The 23,213-nt window shown below is 52.0% G+C and overlaps 1 protein-coding gene and 1 long non-coding RNA gene across 20 annotated transcripts; both read right to left on the reverse strand.

Moving 5' to 3' along the window:
• Positions 1-6,989: 6,989 nt before the first annotated feature.
• On the reverse strand, positions 6,990-21,122 carry TREML2 (triggering receptor expressed on myeloid cells like 2). 19 transcript variants are annotated; one of them, XM_088831075.1, is made up of 10 exons: positions 20,990-21,049; positions 18,254-18,400; positions 17,258-17,578; positions 14,179-14,599; positions 13,040-13,146; positions 12,671-12,749; positions 8,917-9,122; positions 8,641-8,775; positions 8,274-8,383; positions 6,991-8,044 (listed from the first exon to the last, which is right to left on the reverse strand). In XM_088831075.1, exons 3-10 carry the CDS (start codon positions 17,568-17,570, stop codon positions 7,793-7,795), a joined length of 1,623 nt encoding a protein of 540 aa, XP_088687201.1. In that variant the 5' UTR covers positions 17,571-17,578; positions 18,254-18,400; positions 20,990-21,049; the 3' UTR covers positions 6,991-7,792. The 19 variants fall into 19 exon arrangements, 17 of the variants coding, with proteins under 17 accessions (XP_088687200.1, XP_088687209.1, XP_088687201.1 ...); XM_088831073.1 differs by lacking the exon at positions 18,254-18,400 and adding an exon at positions 19,656-19,806 and having other exon boundaries at positions 6,992-8,044; positions 20,990-21,122; XM_088831072.1 differs by lacking the exon at positions 18,254-18,400 and adding an exon at positions 19,656-19,828 and having other exon boundaries at positions 6,992-8,044; positions 20,990-21,105.
• Positions 15,915-17,251, reverse strand: LOC148774113 (uncharacterized). The gene is made up of 2 exons (XR_016036015.1): positions 16,911-17,251; positions 15,915-16,177 (listed from the first exon to the last, which is right to left on the reverse strand). It is a non-coding gene; the product is annotated as an uncharacterized LOC148774113 (long non-coding RNA).
• Positions 21,123-23,213: the final 2,091 nt, after the last annotated feature.

The following is a 23,213-nucleotide window of genomic DNA, read 5'->3' on the forward strand; positions in this document are numbered from 1 at the left end:
ACTTGCTGCTTGATTGGATCAGAACTGGACCAGATCTGGCAGGGGTAAGGAAGGATACAGTGAGTAGGTTCTGCTCTGTTATTTACTAGCTATTGGGCAGGGATTCTGACTCTCCAGCAGCTTCAATATCTGGGTATGTAAATGTATATGATTGATTGTGAAGTGCTCAGAAAAATAGCTGACATTATTTTCTTCCCTCTTCAATATATTTTCCCCTAAATTCTTCCTTTCTTCTTCCTGTCTATGTCCATCTCAGATTTCCATTTCCATTTTCCTTTTTCCAAGATTACCTCTCTCTCTCTCTCTCTCTCTGCCCTTGCCAATCCCCAGGAACCTGCTTTCTCACCTATGTCTTCTTTCTTCCAGTATCTTCAAGCTCTACCAGCCTCCCACCCCCAAGGCCTTTTCCTCCATGGTCACATGGGCACGGTCTCAACTGTCCCAAAAAGCCCTCATTTGTCTCTGCTTCCTCTTCAATTGCTGCCCTTTTATTATCTTGTATATATATTTTATTTTTTAAAAAATTTAGAAACAGGTTTGCTGTTCATGCTTCTCAACTGCTTCTTTGACTCTGACCCCTACAAGTCACAGCGGCCTTATCCCAGTCCTCCCCTTCTTGGCTTTTCTGCTGCCTTTGACATCCTTGACCACTGGGCCCATCATTCTTCCCTCCTGCCCCCTCCACCAGCCGGTGTTCTTTCTGTTCAGACCTGCTCTGTTCCTAGGAGACTGACCCCTCTGGACTGCGTCACCCAGGATTCCAGCCCACCAGCCTACTCCTGGGTTAAGTCAAAAGAAGATATTGGCAGGAGTTTGGAGGCCAAGAGAAGAGTAAGTTAGGGTCTGTGCCCTCCGCCACCCCTCCACGTGCTCTGTGGTTTAACAGGCTCCGCTTTCCTCTGTAGTTTCGGCTCCCATTGGTGGTCCCTCTTCGGTGGCTCTGGTGGTCACTCAGTTCCAATAACACAATGTTCTCTCCCTACTCCTTCAAGTCGGGGGTGTTAACAGCTCCCTGTCTCTCAGTGCATCATGACCCCTTCCCTTATCCTTGACCACTCCTCTGTAAAGAACCTTGTTAAAATGGTTGGCATTGTTTTTGTGGTTTAGTCCCTAAGTTGTATCTGACTCTTTTGTGACCCCCTTGGATCACAGAAGCCCACCAGGCTCCTCTGTCACTGGGATTTTCCAGGCAAGGATACTGGAGTGGGTTGCCATTTCCTTCTCCAGGGGATCTTCCTAATCCAGGAATCAAACCCACGTCTCCTGCATTGTAGGTGGATTCTTGACTGCTGAGCCACTGGGGAAGCCCCAAAATGATTGGTAATTCAGCTGTTTTGTGTAAAAGTCATCTGTTCCTGGCAGGGAACTTGGCCTTCTCCTTCTTGACATTCCTTTCCTTCCTATAGAAGGGGACAGGAGAGCCTGGAGCTTTCTTCTCAGGGGCACACCCATTTATTCCACAAATATTTCCCAAGCACCTACCGTGTGCCAGGGCTTCCCTGGTAGTTCAGTCAGTAAGGAATCTGCCCACAGTGCAGAAGACCTGGGTTTGACCCCAGGGTCGGGGAGATCCCCTGAAGAAGGAAATGGTAACCCACTCCAGCATTTTTGCCTGGAGAATCCCATGGACACAGGTGCCTAATGGACTACAGTTCATGGGGTCGCAAGAATCAGACACAATTTAGCGACTAAACACTACCACCACGTGCCAAGCACCATGCCAGGTGCTAGGGAGGCGCAGTAAACAAGAGGCAGTGCCTCTTTGTTGCTCGGTGTGGAAGTGATGTTGATGCTGTAAATCTGTGGAGGCCAAATTCTAGACTGTGAACACCTGGGTTTGGGGAGTGAAAGGAGGCCCTCAAATGAGTCATCTGAGAAAGTCTGAGGTGTATCTGGCCATCTCATTCAGAAAGGCACCTTTGGACTTCTGGTCTAAGATCGAGTTGAGAAGTCAGGATGCCTGTCAGGGTAGAAATAAGACCAGGCTTTGACCACAGATCTCTGCCAACTGAAGAGTGGCCTTGCCTTAGTCAGATGCATAATGCCTTAAAAAGAGAATTATTAGAGAATTGCAGCCTTCCTGAAAAGAAAGGAAAGTTCCCACCTCTAGCACCAACTGGACCCCACGTGGTGGCACTGTTTCCCTGTTATGTTCTGGCCTGAGCTGGGTCACAAGGCCTTCCCTCCACACCCAGAGCACATTGGGCAATCAGGGATCAACAAGGAAATAAATCTTGACACCAGTGTGCGTTAGCCCTTTCTAACACTATCCAGCCATGAGATGCTTTTAAATCTACTCTCAATTTTGAGACATCTGCCAGAACCCCAGAGTTAAAGTAGAAATAGTAGAGCTAGATTAGATTAGATTAGAAAGCGGCTAGATTAGCATAGAAAGCAAAATGAGTCCTAAAGACAGATTAGTTGCTACAAAATTTGCTTGTTTCCAAAAAAAACTTTTTAGAATTTTAAGAATCTCAATTTAGAAAAAATAGATAATTCGCAAAGACCTAGTATTAAAATTATAAGAATCAAGATTTAACAACTGTGGACATGAGTTTGAGTGTACTCCGGGAATTGGTGATGGACAGGGAGGCCTGGTGGAAAGTCGGACATGACTGAGCGACTGAACTGAACTGAACTGAACTGAACTAAGCAGATGACATACAACAAATGATATCAACATACAACAAATGATATCAACATTTATTTGGAATACTTCTTGTGCAGTTGAAACATCATAACTTCAAACCGCATGTAATTTTCCCCAGTATCAGCTGCCACATTTAGGTGGGACCCAGCTTTAAAGGGAAGTTATGCCTATTAACATGAATAGCTATATAAAATGTATTTGGCATTTGTAAAATCTTTTAAAAGCTACGTTCAAATAATTTTTATGGGGAAAAATATATAAAGGTTTTCTCTAAAAAGGTAAAAGTGGTCCATAATCCCACCACTTAAATCACACTAACATTTATTGAGTGCTTACTATGTGTTAGGCATTGGTCTGAACAATTTATATGTTACATCATTACCCATAAAGTTGATAATATTATTGTTCCAGACAACTGAGATCCAGAGAAATTAAACAACTTGCGTAGGCTCACACAGCTCATATAAGATAGAAGTTAGATTTAGATCAACATAATCTGGCTCCCTAGTAGCTCAGATTGTAAAGAATCCACCTGCAATGCAGGAGACCTGGGTTCAATCCCTGGGTCGGAAAGATCCCCTGGAGAAGCAAATAGTTACCCCCTCCAGTATTCTTGCCTAGAGAATACCATGGACAGAGGAGCCTGGTGCGCTGCAGTCCACAGGGCTGCAAAGAGCTGGACACAACTGAGCAACTAACGCAACACAATCTGGGTTCAGAGTCACTCCTCTTCACTACATTGAGTGGAACCTTCCTCCACTCCTCTAACCCCATTCTCCAGGAATAACTGTAGTCCTATTTTGGTGTATGTTCACCTCATCGTTTTTCTATGGTCATTCACAGAGACAGAAGTGCCCCGCCCCTAAGGAATGACTCATAACTCTGGGAAGTCCAGGCCGTGTGGGCAGAAGGGGGATATCCTGCCACACTTTGGGGAAGATTACTCGGAACTGCTGGTTCATCACTTCTCAAGGTCATCAAATCCCACTGCCAACCAGAGCAGAGGCCCCTGGGCAAAATCCCAGTGAATCACGCAGCCTCTTCTGTCATCTCCCCTCCTCCTGCTCAATAGCTCGTTTGGGAATGTTTTTGTTATGACCTTGCTTGCCCTCAGTCACAGGGAGATGTCTGCCTTGCCCACAGGACCTGAGAGTTAGACTGTGACACGGCCAGAAATGGAGTGGAGGGTTGGAGAGGAGAAGGGAGGGTGGTCTGAGATCTGGTGGGCAGGTGTGTGAGGAGAAGGTCTTCCTCCAGGAGGAGGGCGGGGTGACTGCCTGTCACTTGTGCCTCCTCCGCTGTCATCAGCCACCTGAGAACCATCAGGCAGGATAGAGGAGAAATCAGGCCACAGGTGGCAGTGACCGCAGAGTGTTACTCCCCTAGAGCCTTGCAGTTGGGATGGCTCCCCGCCTGAACTGAAAAATAGAGAAGAGCTGGGGTGGGGAGAAGGAAAAAGAAGGAGCTCTGGTCATGTCCCTGGCACTGAGCCCTTTAAGTCCCTGATCTCATTTTATCCCCACAACAGCCCTGTAAAACGGTGGTTCCCAACTGGGGTGGTTGTGTCCACCAAGGCAAATTTGGTGATTCCTGGAGACATTTTTGGTTGTCACGACTGTGCAGTCTGGAGGGTATTTGTGCTATTGTTATCTAACCGGTAGAGGCCAAGGATACTGCTAAGTATCTTACAACCTACAGTCCAGCCCCTCAAAACAAGGAAATGTTCAGAATAATATCCAAATGTCAATAGTGCAAAGGGTAAGAAACTTGGATATTAGATGGGAATGTTATTGGTCCCATATTACAGATGAAAAAATTGAGGCGCAAAGAGGTGAAGTGACTAGAAGCAAACCATCCAGCTCCGTTTCATCCCCAGAGAGCCAGGTATCCAGGGGAATGTGGTTCAGTTCAGTTCAGTCACTCAGTCATGTCTGACTCTTTGCGACCCCATGAACTGCAGCACACCAGGCCTCCCTGTCTACTACCAACTCCCGGAGTCCACCCAAACCCATGTTCATTGAGTCGGTGATGCCATCCAACCATCTCATCCTCTGTCGTCCCCTTCTGCCCTCAATCTTTCCCAGCATCAGGGTGTTTTCAAATGAGTCAGCTCTTTCCATCAGGTGATCAAAGTATTGGAGTTTCAGCTTTAGCATCAGTCCTACCAATGAACACCCAGGACTGATCTCCTTTAGGATGGACTGGTTGGATCTCCTTGCAGTCCAAGGGACTCTCAAGAGTCTTCTCCAACACCACAGTTCAAAAGCATCAATTCTTCGGTGCTCAGCTTTCTTTATAGTCCATCTCTCACATCTATACATGACCACTGGAAAAACCATAGCCTTGACTAGACAGACCTTTGTTGGCAAAGTAATGTCTCTGCTTTTTAATATGCTGTCTAGGTTGTTCATAACTTTCCTTCCAAGGAGTAAGCATCTTTTTATTTCATGGCTTTAATCAGCATCTGCAGTGATTTTGGAGGCCAGAAAAATAAAGTCTGACACTGTTTCCCCATCTATTTGCCATGAAGTGATGGGGCCGGATGCCATGTGGCAGTTGGAGGCATTTGGCTCAGTCAACAGTGGGTGGGAGGAAGTGAAGGGCTGCAAGGACGGGGGGAGGCAACAGTGGCTGTCAGTGACAGGGGGGAGGCACCAGTGTTCCTCCTGGTGCTCCTGACGGTGGGTAGTGCTGAGACTGGAAGGGTGACTGAGAGGGGAACATCCCTATCTAGCTGCCCCACCCTCTAGGACTCCCCACTTCTAGCCCCCAGTCCTGGGCAAGAGGAGCACACAGATATGGTCCTGCAGAACCATGGAGATCTTATGCCTCCCTCCTTCCCCCCAGCCTGTGTTGTCACCCTGGATAAACCCCTGCTCATCCAACAGACCCAGGTGGTGTCACCTCCTCCGGGGAGTCCTCCAGGAGAGTCTATACCCCTGGCTTTCTCCAACAACCTGGTCCTCCCTTCACTGGACCTCCACCCAACGTGCTTCTATGATGTCTACATGTATGACATGTAACATCATACAGACATATAAATAAGCCTTTATTTACATGTTTGACTTCCTGGTTGGGCTGTGGGCTTCTCCAGCTAAGGATGGGGTCTCAAAGTTTTTGATTCCCCTCCCAGAGCTTAGCCCCATGTCCTCCATGGATAAAAGTGAGTCAAGGCTTAGACAGTAAATGAACCAGCAGCTGATCTGGGTCCTCAGGCTTCCAAATGGCTGGACAGGCTCACACAGGGTGGGAGTCTTGGAAGGTGCCTTTCAAGCCCTGACCAACCCAGAGAACACAAGGGATGCTTTGCAACTCTGAAATTTTTACGAGTATTTGAGGGCCTTGGGCTATGGATGACCCTAGACTTCCCACTCTGACACATAAGGTTTCTTACTATTAGGGGCAATTTCAGGCTCTCTGAGCTCTTGGCTGCTCGTACCCACCCCCAGGGCCTCATGCCTGCCTCACCACCTGGCTGTCTCCTGTCTGTCCACATTTCTTAACCCCCCACCCGGTTACCTGTGACCCATCTTGAACACAGCCCTTTAGGAGAAGTTGGGGATCAGGGATGCCTGGTAATGGACCAATAAGCCAGTCTTGTTCAAGCCTGAGGAAGCTATGCAAGTATCACACATCGATGGAGGAGTCCTGTGAGCAACAGAAATGTTCAGAGAAATGTATGTGCTGGGGAAAGCAGAGCCCACCAAAAGCCAGCAGGTCTGCAGTCTGGGGCTGGTTCTAGCCCTGATGAACCAGAGACCAAAGGGGCCCCAGTTTTCAGCTGTGAAAGGGTTGCAGGAAGTGATTTTTAGACTCCGTTCTGGCTCGAACATCTTGTGAGTCAGGAAGTCTCAGAGGCACACAAAAGGAGGAAAGGAACATACCCAGGGACACACCAGACAGATGGTTCTGCGACCAGAGCTCCTGGAAGACGCGTAGATTCCACACCACAGAATCCCGAGTCCTTTGCCCTGAGATCAGCAAAGTCACCATGAAGGAGGCTGAACTGACGTCAGCCTGACTGGAAGATCGAGGCTCCCGGGAATTATCTAGAGCCTGGGCCACTGACTAACATAGTACAACCGTGTGCAGAGATCAAAGTGTCCTCATCCATTGGATCACGGAAAAAGCAAGGGAATTCCAGATAAACACCTAATTCTGTTTCACTGATCACAAGTCTTTGACTGTGTGGATCACAGTAAATTGTGGAAAATTCTTAGAGTTGGAAATACCAGACCACCTTATCTGCCTCCTAAGAAATCTATATGCAGATCAAGAAGCAACAGTTATAATCAGACATGGAACAACAGACTGGTTCAAAATTGGGAAAGGAGTATGTCAAAGCTGTGTATTGTCACCCTGGTTTATTTAACTTTTATGCAGAGTACATCATGTGAAATGCCAGACTGGATGAAGCATAAGCTGGAATCAAGATTGCCAAGAGAAATATCAATAATATCAGATATGCAGATGACAGCACCCTCATGGCAGATACTGAAGAGGAACTAAAGAGTCTCTTGATGAAGGTGAAAGAGGAGTGAAAAGCTGACTCAACACTCAACATTCAAAAAATGCACATCATGGCATCTGGTCCCATCAGTTCATGGCAAATAAGGGAAACAATGGAAATATGAAAGAGTTTATTTTCTTGGGCTCCAAAATCACTGCGAACGGTGACTGCAGTTGTGAAATTAAAAGATGCTTGCTCCTTAGAAGAAAAGCTATGACCAACCTAGACAGTGTATTAAAAAGCAGAGACATCGCTTTGCCAACAAAGGTCCATCCAGTCAAAGCTATGGTTTTTCCAGTAGTCACTTATGGATGTGAGAGTTGGGCCATAAACAAGCCTGAGCACTGATGCTCAGTGCTCAGAACTGATGCTTTTGAAATGTGATGCTAGAGAAGACTCTTCAGAGTCCGTTGGATTCCAAGGAGATCAAACCAGTCAATCCTAAAGGAAATCAACCCTGAATATTCATTGGAAGGACTGATGCTGAGGCGGAAGGACCGATGTCTTAGCTGAAGCTGCAATACTTTGGCCCCTGATGCGAAGAGCTGACTCTTTGGCAAAGACCCTGATGCTGGGAAAGACTGAAGGCAAAAGGAGAAGGGGGCGATAGAGGATGAGATGGCTGGATGGCATCATCGGCTCCGTGGACGTGAGTCTGAGCAAGCTCTGGGAGGTGGTGAAGGACAGGGAAGCCTGGCGTCCATGGGGTCACAGACTGACACAGTTGGACATGACTGAGCGACTGAACAACAGCCACAGCAATACGCGGCTGCTTCCCTGTGTGGGCTTTCAGCTGTAAGACTTGCTGGGGTGGCACCAGCATCTCCCAGAGACTGTCCCATCCTGCGGTTTACGCGGCAACTCCGGCTTCTGTTCCCTGCAGCCTGAGAATAAACCCTCCGGTCAGGAAACCCCCCAGCCACAAATGCAGGGCTGTGAGATGCGGGCCTCCCCCTGCAGGAGCCACCCTCTTCATGCTTACACAGAACGAGCCCCGAGCTGGCCCCCACTGCAGCGCCGCTGTCCCCTGCCCTCTCCTCCTCATAGCCTCCTCCACGTCCGCCTCCCTCTCCTCCTGTCCTGTTCCCTCTGCCCTCCCTCCTTGCCGCTCACCTGAGCCCAGAGCAGCAGCAGGACAGGCGCAGCCGGTATGTGGCTTCCCAGGCCGTGGGCCCTCCTCCTGACTTCGGGCGAGGGGAAGGAAGCGAGACAGCAGCAAGCCCCTAGAAAGGATAGCCAGAGTCCAGGGGGATTCGGCTCAATCACCAAAGCCAGCCTGGGAACTGGCAGCCTGGAGAGGAAGGGGAGGCCTCAGCCTGCAGGTAGGACCCTCAGCTGCAGGTGCTACATCTGAGCCTGGTTTGAGGCTCCGGGGAACTCTGACTCCCTCTGCCCAGCCTCCCCCTATCAGCCTGTCTCCCTGCCTTTCCATATGGGATAGGTTTCTTTTATTTTCAGTTCAGTTCAGTTTTATTTTAACCTTTTTTTTTTTTTGTGGCTGCACCATGGATCATGCGGGATCTGAGTTCCTTCCCCCTATGATGGAAGTGTAGATTCTTAACCACTGGACCACCAGGGATTGCTTTTGCTTCTGGTTGAGAATGTTGTTTATAGCCTGAAATATACATAATAGCCCATTCTCAGCTCTGACCTTTAAAGGCACAATGCTTTTCCATTCATGCAGAGAAAAAAGTTGCAGAATGGAGAATAACATTTGTCTTGTTGGAAGTTTACAGGAAGTGGTAGCTTGACCTACCTGAACTACAACAGCAAAGCATTTTCCCCTCCCCTCCAGGGTCTGGCTGACACCAAGAAGTCTGCAATACCTTCTCACCTGTTAGTATTAAACAAGCCTGAATTCTGACTCGGGTAAGATGTTTCTTTGGGCCCCTTCTCCATCTGCTGGCTTTCCAAATGAAGTTGCTCTTCCATGTCCCAACAACTGGCTGTCCATTTACTTGCCTGTCATGCAGCAAGCAGTACGAACTTGGACTTGTTAGCAAATTAAGAACCTATTTTCCCTCCTTCTTTCTCTTTTCTCTCCTACCACTTCCTCCCAAGCCTCAACTTTCTCCCCCCCACTGTAAAAAAGTAGGGGGCCGAAGATGAGTGACAGAGTTCGGGGACACTTCTGGGGTCCCCAGAGGTCAGAGACTTCCCACCCAGGCTTGCTTGGGGATTGACACGTTCCATGGGACTGAGAGGAGGGAGGGTGGGGGGGTGGACAGTCATTTCCAGGAATGGAGGTGCAGGGAGGGTCCCTGGCAAGGGTGGAGGAGAGCAAAATTGGGGTGTGAACATCAGAGGGGACGGGTGGGGATGGGGAGATGGGTGCAGAAGGAGGAGGGAGAGTGAAGGGGAAAGGATCTCTGCCCCGCAGGTCCTCCCTGTACCCCCAGCCCCCAGCTGGCCATTGTCTCTCCATGATGGTTGTTGAAAGGTCACACTAAGCAAACACATTAAAAAAATAATGGTCAGTAGATGAGCTATAGAGAAATCATTGTCACAGGCTGTTCATGGTTAATAAACAGCAAAGAAAAGAGACAAGTCTGTAAACAAGCCACAGGGCAGATCGGGCTTATGGGGAGCAGCAATTGGCAGGGAGGTTTATAAGCGCAGGAACGAAGCTGGGGAAGAAAAAGGTGCGAAACGTCAGACCGCCCCAGGCCACTTGAGGAGCAGTTCTGGAGACAGGCCACCCTTCAGGATCACCAAGAAGGCAGGGGGTGCCAGGGCCTCAGACTCCCTGTGTCAGTGGATGGAGGGAAACAGGTTGCCCTGAGAGGGGTCTGCCCCAGACAGACTCGAGGCCACCTTCTGCCCTCACTACTCCCAACCCCGGGGCAGGAAGCCCCGTAGCCTGAAGAAGGAGCCCGGCCACACAGCACAGCATCCACCCGTCCAGGCTGATGCAGAGTGAGAAGCACATTTGCAGCCACAGGGGACCGTGAACCCCAGGCTCGCCTGCTGGCCCCACAGCCAGAACATGTGTGTCCCCTGGGCTCAGATCAGGGCTCACAGAGTGAACCTCCCATGGGGGCTGGGCTTCCGTTATTTGCTCCTTCCCTTAGCCATAACAGGAAACCCTTCGCAGGTGTGTTCTGTCATCTCACTGCTCAGAAAGTCCCTCAACTTGTCCACCAAAGGCAGCAGCAGCCCTGGCCTGCCCTCACTGGCCCACCCTGGATCTGCTGAGGATCTGGGTCTTCCTGGAGCTCCAGGGAGAAGGGCCAACAGGTAGCAGGAAGTGAGAGGCCAGGGTTTAGGGGAAAATGTCCTGGAGGCCTAGAGGTCCAAAAACACCACCCAGGCCCCTAAGGGCTGGGGAGCTGGGGACATGGTCTGTACCTCCCCAGTGCTATGTGTCCATCCTTAGCTTGAGTCCATGTGGGAACTGGCTCCAGGGGTGGGCAGCTCAGGCAGGTCCACCTGGTTCCAGGAGCCCCTCATCCTGGGCAAACAGGGATGGTTGGTCCCCCAACAACTCCCCTGTATAACATCAGGGCACAGAGGCCTCTGCCTGGGCCCAGCCCCACCTTCTGGGGCCAGACCATGTGGCCCTCTTCCCTCCCTACCCCTTTACAGTCGAGGACAATACAGAGACTTGGGGTCCGACGGTCTTAAAGGCAGAATGTGACCAGCCTCAGACCTGGAAAAGAACTGGAGGACCAAGCATCAGTCTTTTAGTCAGTTGTGTAAGGTTCGTGTGTTTTTCCGTTTTATCTTGAATACAGTCTTCAGAGGTAGGAATTAGTGTCCCCTTTCACAAGAGAGGAAACTTGAGGCCCGATAGGGTTAGTGACTTGCACAGGGTCCCACGTGACAGGTGGCACCCTGGGTCCCAGTCCTGAGCCCCTGCAGTACTCTCCCCGACATCTTGCTGTCAACTGGGGCAGGGCCATAGGTGTGTGCTGTTCAGGTGGTTATACAGCGGGTGCTGGCCACACCCCCGATGAGGAGGCTGGTTATCAGTGTGTGTCCTGGCACCAGGCCTGTCAGTTCTGCAGTCTCGGTCTCCCCTCTAGTGTCTTCTCCTGGACACAGGGGAGAGGGGCTGCCTCCCCGCTGTCACCCCCGGGATAGTCCCCTGCCCCTTCCTGTCTCCCCATCTCCACCCTAGAGTGGCGATCCTGGGCTGGCTGCCCACCAAGGCCCCTGTGTGTCACTCCCCTGACTTTGATGTTCGCTGTCCTCCAGGGAGGGCTATGACCCAGGGCTGAGAGCAGAGAGGCCACATCTGCCCCCAGGCTCTCAGTGGCCCCAGGCTGGTGGACACCCCTCCCTAGGGGAGGAATCCAGCGCCTATTCTTTAGCCTTTGCTGCTGAAAAGGCTGAATCTGAGCCATGAGCTGGAGGGCCGGGTGCGGGGTAGGGGCAGGGAAGGGGGCAGGAGAGAATCCTCTGGCCACTGCACCCCTGACCCAGGCTCCTTGGCTCCATTCCCACTCCCTGCCCCCTCCCAGCCCGGGGAGTCCCTCCAGGCTGTGGGCAGCTCTGAGTTTTCTTTGCTGTGTCACCACTGAGACCTCTTTTCCCAGGGGACAATGAGTCCCCTGGAGGAAGTGATCCCCCCTTTCTCGGAGCTATGACTTCCCCTCCAGTGGACCCCAGGCCTCCCCACCATCCCCTCCAGGAGTACAGACCCAGAGCTGCGGTGCAGGAACTGGGGGAAAGAGCCTTGGTCAGCCTCTGCATGCAGGTCTAGGGACAGGCTGGCCCTGTAGGCAAGGGCTCTCAGCTGCCTGGTCACAGCTGTCCCTGGAGGGCCTGGCCAGCAGGCAGCAGTGGGGGCATGGGCTCCACTGGCACCCAAGACCTGAGGGACAAGCAGCTGCGGTCAGGCCAGGGCACACGTGGAGGCCCTGTAGAGGATGCTCGGCCCAGGGGTTGGGAGGCTTAGGTGGCTCTGGGGTCCCCGGGGCTTCTGTCGACCCCCATCTCTTAGTCACTGTTTCTCCTCCAGGGAGGGACCTTTGTGACATAAGCTGCTTCTGGGACTCTTTCTTCCCCCAAGAGCGTAGGAACGCTTGAGGGGAGCAGAGGGAAACTGAGGACAGGGCCCCGGGTCGGGAGAGGGTGGCCCCAGCTGTCCACCCCTCTCCCCTCAGCTCTGTAGTAAGAGGTTCCGAGGCTGATGATAGCAGAGGTTCTCTGTCTGCAAACAGCACCCGCAGGGCTTGTCTGCCACCTAGCTGGGTCCCCGGGGGTCTGTGGCTCTCAGGAGAACCATCTCAGTGGCGCCCCAAACCCCCAGAGACTTCCTGCCTAGTGCCACGTGCTCTGACTCCCACCCCCGCCAGGTTCGCAGCAGCCCAGGGGAACCGAGGAGGGGCGGCACAGCCTCCGGTTCCAGGAAGGCCTGAGTCCAGGTTGCACAGTCCTCACCCCCAGCCCGGCTCCAACCCAGACAGGCCCCCGTCTTCACTCCTCCTCTGAGGAGTCTCCTGGGCGTCTCCCGGGGCCCCTCTGGGAGAAGCTCCTCCCCACCCCACAGTTGAGTGGCTTCAGACCAAGCGGGCCTCCACGGAGCTTCCGGTCTTGCAGGCGAGTCCTTCCAGGATCCGGCAGGGTCACGGCACATGCTGTAGCCTGCGAGGATGGGGAGAGATGCAGAGGGCAGTCCCGCTCAGAACCCGAAGCTCCCGGGCCAGACGCTCTGCCTCTGCCCTCCACTTCCAAGTGGCTGCGCCCCAGAAGGCCCCACTGAGCAGTCACTGCCTGCCCACCCTCCCCTCTCCTGGGTGTCGAATGGTCCTCCTGACTGGACGCAGGTGCGGACCGAGCGCCTGGAGACCGGGGGCTGTCGGGCACTTTGGAAAGGGGGTCAGACTTCCCAGCACTCTGCCGCTGGGGGGCTGCGAGGGTTGGGTTCTACTTACTTCCCATGTGCCTCTTCTTCCAGAAGCCGTAGACCACGATCAGTGTCACAAGCACGGGGAGCAGCGCCAGCACCCCCACAAGCACCACGGGGTAAAAGTCCAGGTATCTGGGGAGACGGGACAGGGCCAGGGGCAGGTGAGCACTGGGCACCCACCCAGGCCCATGGTTTCCCACACCCCATGCGAGAGGAGTGGGGCCCGCCAGTCCCCAGCGACGGCCTTTCTTCCTTGGGGACCGAGCTGCAGGAGAAGAAAGTGAGGTGCTCACAAGTCAGGGGCACGAAGCCCCCAGGCCCCAGCAAAGGCATGCGTCTCTCCAGTATCTGGGGGAATACTCTCTGCTAAGAGACACCCATTTGTGACAGAAGAGGCCAAGTTTCTTACTCTCCCCAGGGTGACCGAGGATGGCGCTTCCCACCTCGGTCCTCCAGAACACATGCTATGGGAACCCTGCCTGCATCCCCCGTTGCTATGTCACTTCCATCTACACCAGTCATCAGTACCTCCGTTAAAAAAACTTTTGACCCGACTGCTTTCTCTTGTCACTGGCGCCCTCCATGCCCCGCATGGCAAGCAGCCCCCCATAGACAGCTAACGATGGGATATAAAGGCCCCGGCCTCCTCGCCCTCCACACGGCTGCCTGACACTGGACCCCGGACTCTCCCCAGTGGGGCTGAGCCCTTGCTGCCTACGGTGATGACCAGCCTGTGCGAGTGCTCCGTCTGCTGCCTTCCCTTCCCTGCCTCGCTTCCCCTGCTCTGTCCCATGTTCCCAGAACAACGTGTATCCTGGTCTCCGAGTCCACTCCTGGGGGAACCCAAATTCAAGTGTCCCCATTTCCTACTCTCCGAGATGCTCCCCTCGTGCAGTCCTGACCCTCTGCATCCTCAGACTCTGTGCTGACCCAGCCCCACCCTCGTTTCCCGCCGCCATCCTTTCTGTCCCTTGCGCGCCCCAGCTTCCCATCGCCCATTCAGCAACAGGCCAGCCTGGATTCCCGGTAAGGTGGCGAGTGTGACAGGGCTGCTCTGCTGTGACATTTGCACCTTGCAGTCTGCTCAGGCGGTCTGCTCCCATGTATGGGAAAATGGCATTTGATGCAGGCCCCCACCCACCTTGCTGCCCCTGCGCCAGGTACCTGCTGGGGAATAGGTGATTGAGGAGAGTTCTGCTGGTGGGGCACATTCCCATGGTGGGGGCTCCCACGGTGCAGAGGTGCGCGGCCTTAGTGGAGGTGGAGGCTGGGTCCGCAGCGGAGGCTCGGGTGTTGCTGGGAGATGCAGTCACTGTCTGGGACCCGGTGGCCCTCCTGGGCCCCGCGGTGGACAGGCCGGTACTGGAGAAACTGGAGCCCATCACAGAAGTCAGTCTGGTGCTCCCTGAGGTGGGGGAAGGCAGTGGTCTGGCCAAGGTGAGGAGTCCAGCTGTGAACACTGTTGCCCGGCTGATGAAAGGCCCACCAGGGCCTGAGGTGGGCGCTGGGCCTGTGGCGACGACTGTTTCACTCTGGAGGATGTTGGGCAGCTTCGTGAGAGGAGTGTTTCCCTTGGTGATGGAGGCTGAGGGACCAGAAAGGGAGGAAGGTGAGACTGGGTCGGGGTCTTGGTTCCGGAAGCAGCTGACGGCAGCCCACACGCTTGCCTGGGGACTGGGGTAGTGGGGAGGCTGTCCCTTGGACCTAGGATCCTGCTTTGCTGAGAGAACAGGTGTGCGTGTGTTCAGGGGGTGAGGTCAAGGAGGAGGAAGTAGGCACAGCAAAGAAGGAAGAGTCTTTCACAAGTTTTTCAGTATCCACTCCTGGCCTCGGGGACGAGAGGACACTTCCCTCCCTACCCCCATCTCTCTTGTCACTCTCCGGACCTTCCTCATTCCTGTAAGTCAGAGATTTCTCTGCTCTGACGTTGAATGTGACCTTTCCCGGTTGCTCCACGGTTGGCAACTGGGATCCGGAGATAAGGACGAGGAAGCATCAAAGACCCCGATTCTCAACAACACTACGAGCAGTGAGGTCAAATGCCTTCCTTGGGGGCTTATCAAGAGACACCCGAACTGGTCCTGCCACCCTCATGCATCAGGGCAGGCCTTCACCATCCCCTTTTCTAGAAGAAGGCTGGAGTTTGGTTGGTGGAAGGGGAGCAGGCAGGAGCTGTGAGGGCTCAGGCTAGGGAGCAGTGTTGAGCTGATCTCATCAGGAAACAGGAGAATGGAGAGAGAGGGATGCTGTGGTGGGGAGAGGGCTGTGGCTGCATCCCACTGCCGTGCATGCATGGACACTCTCCCAGGGCCTCACCAAGGAAGGTGCCCATTTTTCGGGGCGAGGGAACCAGAACAAGCAGAAATGGTAAGGGCGGGGATAGGAGAAAGGGCCAACCTGGAACAAGATCTCCCAAATCGTCCTAGTGAGCAGTGAGAAGACCCTCAAAGGACCCCTCAAAGAAAACGCACAGCTGCCCTGGGAGAGCCAGCACTTGGCCACAGAGGATCTAAGAGTAGGGCAGAAAAGGAGTGGCGTCCACAGAGAGAGAGCCCTCCTGCAGGGTCAGGGAGGTCACACAACCGTTTCCCTCGCCTTCATCCCTCCCTCAGCACACCAAGGGGTCGGGGGGTGCAGGACCAGGGGAAGACGATAGAGAGGAGCCCTCCTCCCCGACCTCCGTGGTGAAGGAGGGAGGTTGGACAACAGCTGTCCCCGTTTCCCGCCCCAGGTGCCTGGGGCCAGAAAGCTCGGTTTTCAAGATGCAATGGAAGAGCATATGTCATTAGAAGTTTTGCAGATTTTTCATTTCTTAGTAAGGTCTGCAAAGTTGGAATCTCCCCAAATGGTGGTTAAGAGATAGAAAGTGAGATCCAACATAGTACAACAGGAAGATACACTAAGGGGAAAGCCATTTCATGTTTATTTTCAGTTCAGTCGCTCAGTCGTGTCTGACTCTTTGTGACCCCATGAACTGCAGCATGCCAGGCTTCCCTGTCCATCAGCAACTCCCGGAGCTTGATCAAACTCATGTCCATTGAGTCAGTGATGCCATCCAGCCATCTCATCCTCTGTCGTCTCCTTCTCTTCCCGCCCTCAATATCAAGTTTGTGTCCCTACAAATGAAGACTTCAGTAAACTAGTTTCGACTGCTTCCCTGGGGCTAAAGCAGAACCGGAGAAGGGAGGAATGAGATTTGCTCCGCGTCTTAGAGATAGCAGTTGCCCAAGTTCAGACCCAACAGAAGATGGGGATGCAGTTGGGTTAGAGGAACCGGGAAGAGTGGAGAGTAATTTTCACAGTCACTGGCAGCTTTTTGCAGGCTCTCTGTCTGGCTCCTCACCCTTTCCTATCTTGTAAATGTAGAAAGAGTGCAGGGCTTCATTCTTGGCCCTCCTCTCTTTTTCTATACTAAAGAGAGAGCTTTGATCATCTTAAAGTCAAGGCACAATATCACCCCTCTAAAACTCTCCAGTAGCTTCCTCTTGTACCTAAAGTAAAACTCAAACCCCCACGTCATGGGCATCAGGACGGCTGCTTGCGTCTCCAGCCTCATCTTCTATTGCTCTGCCCAATGCTCAATATGCACCAGCTTCTTCTCACCTCAGGGCCTTTGCATGTGCAGTTCTCCCCACCTGGAAAGCCCTTTGAACCACCCACTTTCAACAGGGCTAGAAAACTCTCATCCCACACAGGTTCTGCATGATGTCATCTGCTCAGGGAAGTCTTCTTTGACTCCCCACTAACTCAGTCGCTCCCCCCACCACAGAACTTTCTAGTTCATCCCACTGTTTTATTTGCTTAAGAACATTCACTGTTATCTGCAACTGTTTGTCTGACGATGTGTTATTGCCTGTCACCTCCCACAGGACAGGAATGTGTCTGGTTTTGCTCACCACTGTGTCCTCAGAGCCTAGAATCGTGCCTGGCAGAGAATCAGCGCACAGTGAATAAATCCTGGACAAACGATTGAATAAAACAAAGCACAGAGGCCTGAGTCCGAATCTCATCTCGTCCACTTGCTAGCTCTGTGATCTTGAACAAGGTCAGAGCTGCAAAGGACTTTTTACTTCTCATTTTCTTCATCTGTAAAGTGCCCATGTCTGTGAGAGAACTGTGAGAACCCCACTGTCCATCATGCCCACCAACGGACTGTTATCATCCTTGTTACAGCTGATGTCAGTGGACTAACAGGGCGGGAGGACACCCCCCAGCATCCCAGCGCCCCAGCAGGCCTGCTCACCTGGAGACACTTCCAGCAGGAAGCCCATCAGAGGGTAGAGGATGCCGGAGCTGTTGCGCATGCACCAGTACCGGCCCGAGTCCTGGCGCCTGAGGGCCGCCATGGTGACGTTGACCACCTTGGCCTGGGTGTCGTCCTGCAGCAAGTAGCGGGGCCCCTGCACCCCCACACGGGTGAACCCGGTCTCGCATTTCCTCCTCCTGATTTTGCACCAAACCTTGCCCTCCATGAGGTTTTTGCGGCTCTTATAGGAGCACTGCACAGACAGAGTCTCCCCTTCGAAGTGCTGCAATTTTGAGTACACACGCTCCATGGGGGCACCTGGGGAGACACAACTGGTTGAGCAATGAAGAAGGAAGCATCTTGAAACTCGAAACTTGTGGTGAAGAGGCCGGTGGCTATTGCTCTGCTCTCATGGAACTCAAAGGAGAAATACAGCCCAACTCTGATGGAGGGGGACATGTGCCCCCTCCCCCAGGGAGCTCTCGGTCTGTTGGAGGAGACACTAGCCCTGCCCTCTAGGAGTTCCCAGACTGATGTGGAAGACAGCAGTCCTGTTCCCTTCGAGAAATCCTAAAATGATGAGGAAGATACAGGGCTAGCTAGATACATACAAGGGAACTCCCAGTATAATGGTGGAGACACACGCGTAGCCCACAGGGACCCCCTAGTTTAACAAAGGAAGCTTAGCCCTTACATTTAGACAACTTCAGCAGACACAGTCTTTTTCTTTGTGGCATTTTCTAGTCCGATGGGAGAGTGATAAGCCCCATCTTCAGGGTCTTATCCCGCCCTCAATGAGATACAGACACAAACGCAAGTCATCATTCTGAAATTCCAGAGCCCAGTGAACTTAGGTAGGTGAGAAAATTCAGGGTTGGAAAATATTAATAGTAGTTATTTGTTTCACAAACAGTTTCATTCTAGTCATCTTTTAAATAACAAGTTGTCTGAGTTCACTCTAGTTAATGTTTAATTTTAAAATATTCTGGTTACCTAAAACCCATGGATTCAGTATGTCCAAACATGTGTATCAAGTCCCAGTTGTGTTTAAACCAAAGAACTGTACAGTTCTTCACTGTTCACAAGCTGCCCTCTATCCCTCGGAAGCAGATGTGGTCCATGAGCTTCATAGTCCACAGTCTGGGGAGGAGAGGGTAGAACTAGGGCTGAGGGTGGTGAGCCAGGGGACAGGAAGGAGAAGGCTGCAGTGGGGGCCCTCCGCCCCCTACCCTCCTTGGGCTCAGCAGTTACTCCTCTAGCACCCCCAGAGTCTTCTGCAAACACACACACAAAGAGTAGAGAACACACATTTTGGAGTCTAAATAAACATAGGTTAAAACGCGATTCTATCTCTGACTGTGTGAGCAGACCGTGTAAGCGCTTTGTCTCTTATCTGTCTCTGGCTGGCTGTGAGAACTGTGCCCCTGGACAGCGCCTTAAACGAGGCACGTGCACAGGACACGCCTCCTTTCCCCAACACAGGTTGCTCCAGGCTTTCCCAGTGGAACCCAGAGCTGTGATGGCCAAGAAAGAGCCCGGCATCCAGGATGTCCACCTTAGTTTCCAACCCAGCTGCCGCTCGAGTTGAGGCTCGGAGTAAGGTAACGCCTTCTCTCCTATCACTTTGTACCATGCAAATTAAACAGAATGATCCCACTCAATTATTTGGCAGGTGACAGGTTAGGGGGACCCCAGGAGACACTCTTCTGCCCTGGCCGGGGGGGGGGGGTCTTTCTGGGAGAAGTGTACAGATGGGACGACCTTGAAAAGGGTCTCCAGGGCACTGTGTTCGTGTGTGCCCACCTTTCAGCCCTTTCACAGGCGGTGCCCAGAACTGAACAGGAAGTGGTAACTTGGTTGCCATGGCACCAAGGGAGGCAGAATTGGGTGAGGTCCCCTCAAGGAGCATTTAGTAGCTGTTGGGTGGGAGAGAGGGCTTCAAGGATCACTTCCCTCCCCGCCAAGGATAGGGGGTAGGGACAGGGGTTGTGGCCCCAATGTTCCAAGAAAAAACAAGTTCAGCACCCACACCCGTAAGGTGATGCTTCTCATAAAGAACCAACAGGGCCTTCCTGACAGAGGCCCAAGGGAGGAGGGCTTGTTGTGTGAGGAAAGGGAGTGGCCCTGGTTAGAGGTCCTGAGGAAGCCGGGCAGATAAAGGGGCCTGTGCAGAGAGGGTCCAGAGCTTTATCTTAGTTGGTGAGGCCTGGGTTAGCTTTCCCCAGGGCCAGATATTCAGCTGGAAACTTCTCACTGGTCTCTGGTAAGGGGCGACTAGGTCTGCCAGACCTCCTCCTCCTCCTCCAACCCCACAAGATCACTGGACAAGGAAAGCAGGAAGGGGGTCCAGGGACAGACCGTTCCCTCCCCACTAGCCACCCACCCACCCTCTCACCTGAGACAGGGCCCTGGAGCCACAGCAGCAGCAGCAACAGCAGCAGGAAGGCGGGAGGCATGGCTCCATACAGTGGGGTTGGGCTCAGCCCAGTGAGGGGCAGGGTTCCAAGGTTAGGGGCCCAGGCCTATCCTGGCCGGGCCATTTGGGTCTGTCAGGGAAGACCTGGGGTTCTAAATGTGAAGTTGCCCATTTAGGGAAGTGAGGAAGTTGTGGGACCCACTGTGACCAGCAGACCGCGGGAGCCCGCAGAGCCTACAAGAGGGCGGCGCCGGGGCAGTTTCCGCCCTCTCTTCCTCGAAACTTCAGGCAGGTGTGGCTGCTCCACCCAGTCTGGGGCCTCCCCACCCAGGGAGGGCTCTCAAGGTCAGAAGGCTCCTCACCCTCTTCAGGTTCCCTCCCAGAATCTGGTGCAATAGGAGTTCTGGCCTCTGAAGCCCGTTATTCACCTAGAGGGGTAGTGTGAGGTTTCTAGAACCTCAGGTACAGACTTCTCTGGAATCCTCTGGCTCAGAGACCATGGGCATAGGCTACGGGGCTGCAGCAGGGCATCTCAGACCTGTTTTTCACACACCCACATTCACACCGAGCTTCCTGGAAACTCCCGTTCATTTTTTCACGCGTTCATTCCTAATGCACGCGTTCATTCTGGCACTGCCTTTCTCCCAGGCTCCTGGCTAGTCCGGGCAGTCACTCATGCTCACACTTGCAGGTAACCCTTTACATGCCCAAATGCAGCCTTATTTTTTGTCACTGTTAGAGTGTGGCAACCCACTCCAGTGTTCTTGCCTGGAAAATCTCCATGGACAGAGGGGCCTGATGGGCTACAGCCCATGGGTTGGATACAAATGAGTGGCTAAGCAGACAGCACAGAGCAACAAGAAAAAAGAAGATGCAAATTGTAAAGCATGGAGTATAAAGTGTGGGTTCAGGGAGGAGCACCTGTGCTCTCACATGTGGGCACACATACACACACACTCACACCCTCTCATACACACACACTCACACAGTCTCAGACATACACGCACTCATACACTCTCAAACACACACACACTCACATACACTCACACACTCATACATACACACACATACACACTCACAGACTCACATACACTCACACACTCACACACACATACACTAATACTCTCATACACACACACACTCTCATACACACACTCAAACACTCATACACACACATATACTAACACACTCATACATACACTCACACACTCTCACACACACTCACACACTCTCACACTATGTACACACACACTAACACTCTCACACTCACATAGACACACACACAGAAGCTGCCTCTCCTTTTCCATACTCACATGTCTCCTTATCTTTATCCCTCTCCGCCTCTCCTACCATCATCTCTAATCACCCACCAGCTCCGTCCAGACTCCTGCTCTCTGCTGCAGCCTTCCTAAAGCAGCCCCAGTGTTCCCCTTCCCCCACCTCCACTCCAGAAACCACACCCCCAGCACCCCGTTCCCCTGCTCTGGCCCCCAGCCAGCACACAGGCACGCTCCCTCAACTTCCTCTCAGCCCACCCTATCTCTGCTATACAGCTGTCTGGCTGCAGCTAAAATGAGCCAGCATCTGGCCCAAGACTCCACCCTTCACTGAGTCCCCAGGGCCGAGAATGAGAAGGGGCTTCTGACACCCAGGACCTGAGTCATAGGCTCCTGGGCGTGTGGGGACCCAGGTGGACCCCCATGACTATGCGTCCTCCCCCTGCTCACCTATGCCAACTTTCTCCTTAGATGGGACTCAGAGTAAAACAGCCTCAAGTCTGCATGGCCACAGCCTTAGAATGAGCTTGAACCCCCAGATCCCGAAGCAGGGAAGTTTTATTTTTGCCGATCCCAAATTTTAGTCTCGACATCCATTAATTCATTCATTATTGGTTCTTTCAGTGTTCCATGCTACACGTGGCACCAGGCACTTGGGGTGGCGATGAGGTCTGGTTGTCACTTTAGGCCCCTCAGCATGCTTTCCTCAGGCACCTTTCTTCACTTTCTCCCGCAGTTTAACACTGCTCCCCAGACCCCTGAGTCCAGAGACTGTCTCTCCTCCCAACACAAAAGGGATCTTCCTTCCTTTCTTTCCTCCATCCAGACAGTAAATGGCCTTGGGACTCAGGGCACCTCATTTCTCTCTTGTGGGGACCACATGTGCTTAGACCCTATGCTTCTAGTAACCCCCTACTGTGTCCCTAGCCCTGAGTGAGGCCGTGTGAAAAATGCAGTCACTGTGATAGCTGTGTTGACAAGAATAAAAACCCACCTGCTCTCATTCCACTCAACAGAGGAAGTATAAATCGGATTCAGTGTTTCTGAGGAAAATTTGGAAAGATTTATTAAAATATCTAAAAATATGTACACATAAATTTGACTTTTATGTACAAAATAATTTAACACGGCAAGATATTTTTGTGTCTTTCTAGTTTGGATTAAAAAAGTGAGGTCTAATTTACATAGGTAAAATTCACCCTTTTCAGTAGAAAGTTCTGGGAGTCTGATAAACCCGTGGGGACTTGTAACCACCCCACAGTCAAGATATGGAAGTGTTTCATTACCCACCAAAGGCTCCTAGTGTCTTTCTGTGGTCTTCCCCTCACCCCACCCTCAGTTCCTAGCAAACTGATCTGGTATTTTTCCCTCTATAGTTCTGCCCTTTCTGGAATGTTATAAAAAATAGAATGGTTCAGTGTCTAGCATATTTTTTATTGAAATTAATTTCTGCTATACAGCAACGTGATTCGGTTATACATATGTACATTCTTTTTTATGTTCTTTTCCACTATGGTTTATCACAAGATACTGAATATAGTTGCCTGTGCTCTACACTAAGGCCTTGTGGTTCATCCACTGAATATATATTAGTTCGCATCATACTCCGTTGTGTCCAAACTCTCTGCAACCCCCTGGACTGTAGCCCACTAGGCTCCTCTGTCCATGGAATTTTCCAGGCAAGAATACTGGAGTGGGTTGCCATTTCCTACTCTAAGGGATCTTCCCAACTCAGAGATCAAATCCGTGTCCTCCACGTTTCTGGCATTGGCAGGTGGCTTCTTTATCACTGCGCCACCTGGGAAGCCAATAGTTTGCATCAGCTAATCCCAAAGTCCAAATCACTTCCCTCCCCCAGCCCCTCTCCCTTGGCAACCACAAGTCTATTCTCCACGTCTGTGAATCTGTTTCTATTTTGTTAAGTTAATTTCTGTCATATTGTAGATTCCACATACAAATGATATTGCATGGTATTCATCTTTCTCTTTTTGATTTACTTCATTTAGCATAATAATATCTAGTTCCACTCATGTTCCTGCAAATGGCATTATTTCATTCTTTTTAAATTGAGTAGTATTCTATTTATGTATGTACCTCATCTTCTTTATCCATTCATCTTTTAATTGACATTTAGGTTGCTTCCATGTGTTGGCTATTGTGAATAGGGATGCTCATGAACATAGGTGTGCATGTATCTTTTTGAATTATAGCTTTGTCCACATATATGCCTAGGAGTGGGATTGCTGGATCAGATAACAAC

Source organism: Moschus berezovskii, chromosome 23 (assembly GCF_049115385.1).
Source record: "Moschus berezovskii isolate FMDL1 chromosome 23, NW_MosBer_1.0, whole genome shotgun sequence".
In the NCBI taxonomy this organism is placed as follows: Eukaryota; Metazoa; Chordata; class Mammalia; order Artiodactyla; family Moschidae; genus Moschus; species Moschus berezovskii.

What these genes read in the sequence shown, in the direction of transcription:
- TREML2 (XM_088831083.1), bottom strand. Translation starts at nt 19,716, where the DNA reads ATGCCTCCCGCCTTCCTGCTGCTGTTGCTGCTGCTGCTGTGGCTCCAG. An exon ending in CCTGCTGGAAGTGTCTCCAG is followed by an intron (nt 14,600 to 17,257) that starts GTGAGCAGGCCT and finishes CTGGTCCCTCAG; the next exon opens with CCTCCATCACCAAGGGAAAC. An exon ending in GAAGAAGAGGCACATGGGAA is followed by an intron (nt 12,750 to 13,039) that starts GTAAGTAGAACC and finishes CCATCCTCGCAG; the next exon opens with GCTACAGCATGTGCCGTGAC.